At 58.7% G+C, this 1,534-nt stretch overlaps 1 protein-coding gene across 1 annotated transcript; it reads left to right on the top strand.

The window, feature by feature from the left end:
- Positions 1-777: 777 nt before the first annotated feature.
- LOC115180752 (glycine-rich cell wall structural protein-like) lies at positions 778-1,329 on the top strand (the record flags this gene model as incomplete). Its single annotated transcript, XM_029742932.1, has 1 exon — positions 778-1,329. A coding segment is annotated over one exon (552 nt), but the record flags the coding sequence as incomplete, so codon positions are not given.
- Positions 1,330-1,534: the final 205 nt, after the last annotated feature.

The following is a 1,534-nucleotide window of genomic DNA, read 5'->3' as shown; positions in this document are numbered from 1 at the left end:
TTTGGTCAGGACGTGGCAGAGGGTATTTGTTTTGGTTGGTTCGGGGTGGTTGGTTGTGTTTAGGGTGTGATTTGTTAGTTCTGGGTGTTGGGTATGTTCTAGGTTGTATTTTCTATGTTCTATGTTTAGGTTTGGGTGTGGACTCTCAATTGGAGGCAGGTGTTTCTATTTTCCTCTGATTGAGAGTCCTATATATAGGTATGTGTTTGGGGTTGTTAATGGTGGGTAGTTGTATTTCGCACTGCTGTTATTATTGTAGCCTGTGAAACGGTTGGTCGTTCTTTGTTTTCTTGTTTTCCATGTTCACGTTTATTTAATAAATTATAATGATGAGCACGCAACCCGCTGCGCCTTGGTCCTCTCTCTCCTACGACAGCCGTTACAGTTATGAAGGATACTGCATTACATTAGGCTTTATGAAGGATACATAAATGTTTGATTAATGTATCTCTTAAAGTTCCGCTTTCCCCAACTTAAGTCCTGCCCATGTGCTCGGATCGCTGAATGCCCCCCCAGCCCACACCGCCTCTCTCGTTTCCCTTTCCATTGAAACTGAATGGCCTCCGATGTCTCACCGCGTGAAGCCGCTGCATATCTGAAGGCAGTGTTACTCTGCATTAGGAAGTGGCAAAGATGAACTTTTTATTGAAATCCTCCGCGATATCGCAACGCGAGTGACCGATAAACTCACCATAGCTTCCAACCCCTACTGGATTGGCTGACAATGGCTGTTGATACGTAGCACTACCTAGCTTGGTAGCTTGTTAGCACCCACAGTGAGGGCGAGGTCAGCGCGGCTGGGCGGGGGAGGTCAGCGCGGCTGGGCGGGGGAGGTCAGCCGCGGACTGGGCGGGGGAGGTCAGCGCGGCTGGGCGGGGGGAGAGCAGCGCGGCTGGGCGGGGGGAGGTCAGCGCGGCTGGGCGGGGGAGGTCAGCGCGGCTGGGCGGGGGAGGTCAGCGCGGCTGGGCGGGGGAGGTCAGCGCGGCTGGGCGGGGGGGGGTCAGCGCGGCTGGGCGGGGGGGGGTCAGCGCGGCTGGGCGGGGGAGGTCGCGCGGCTGGGCGGGGGGAGGCCAGCGCGGCTGGGCGGGGGGAGGTCGAGCGCGGCTGGGCGGGGGAGGTCAGCGCGGCTGGGCGGGGAGGTCAGCGCGGCTGGGCGGGGGAGGTCAGCGCGGCTTGGGCGGGGGGAGGTCAGCGCGGCTGGGCGGGGGGAGGGTCAGCGCGGCTTGGGCGGGGGGAGGTCAGCGCGGCTGGGCGGGGGAGGTCAGCGCGGCTGGGCGGGGGGAGGTCCAGCCGGCTGGGCGGGGGAGGTCATCGCGGCTGGCGGGGGAGGTCAGCGCGGCTGGGCGGGAGCAACTTGTATTGTGTAAATGGCCGGTTACAGTTACATTCTCCTGCAGCGTCGCCACCACAAAGCCACGTTCCATCACACAGCCTCTTTTAGCTGTTGGCCCATTCCTTCTGCTTCATACACTAACTAAACTAATTATAGCCTACAGATAGAATATGTGTCTATTAAGCTAGACACATCTCTTAT

Source organism: Salmo trutta, unplaced genomic scaffold (assembly GCF_901001165.1).
Source record: "Salmo trutta unplaced genomic scaffold, fSalTru1.1, whole genome shotgun sequence".
NCBI lineage: Eukaryota > Metazoa > Chordata > Actinopteri > Salmoniformes > Salmonidae > Salmo > Salmo trutta.
Note: the sequence above shows the minus strand (reverse complement) of the source record. Positions and strands in the feature narration are given on the sequence as shown.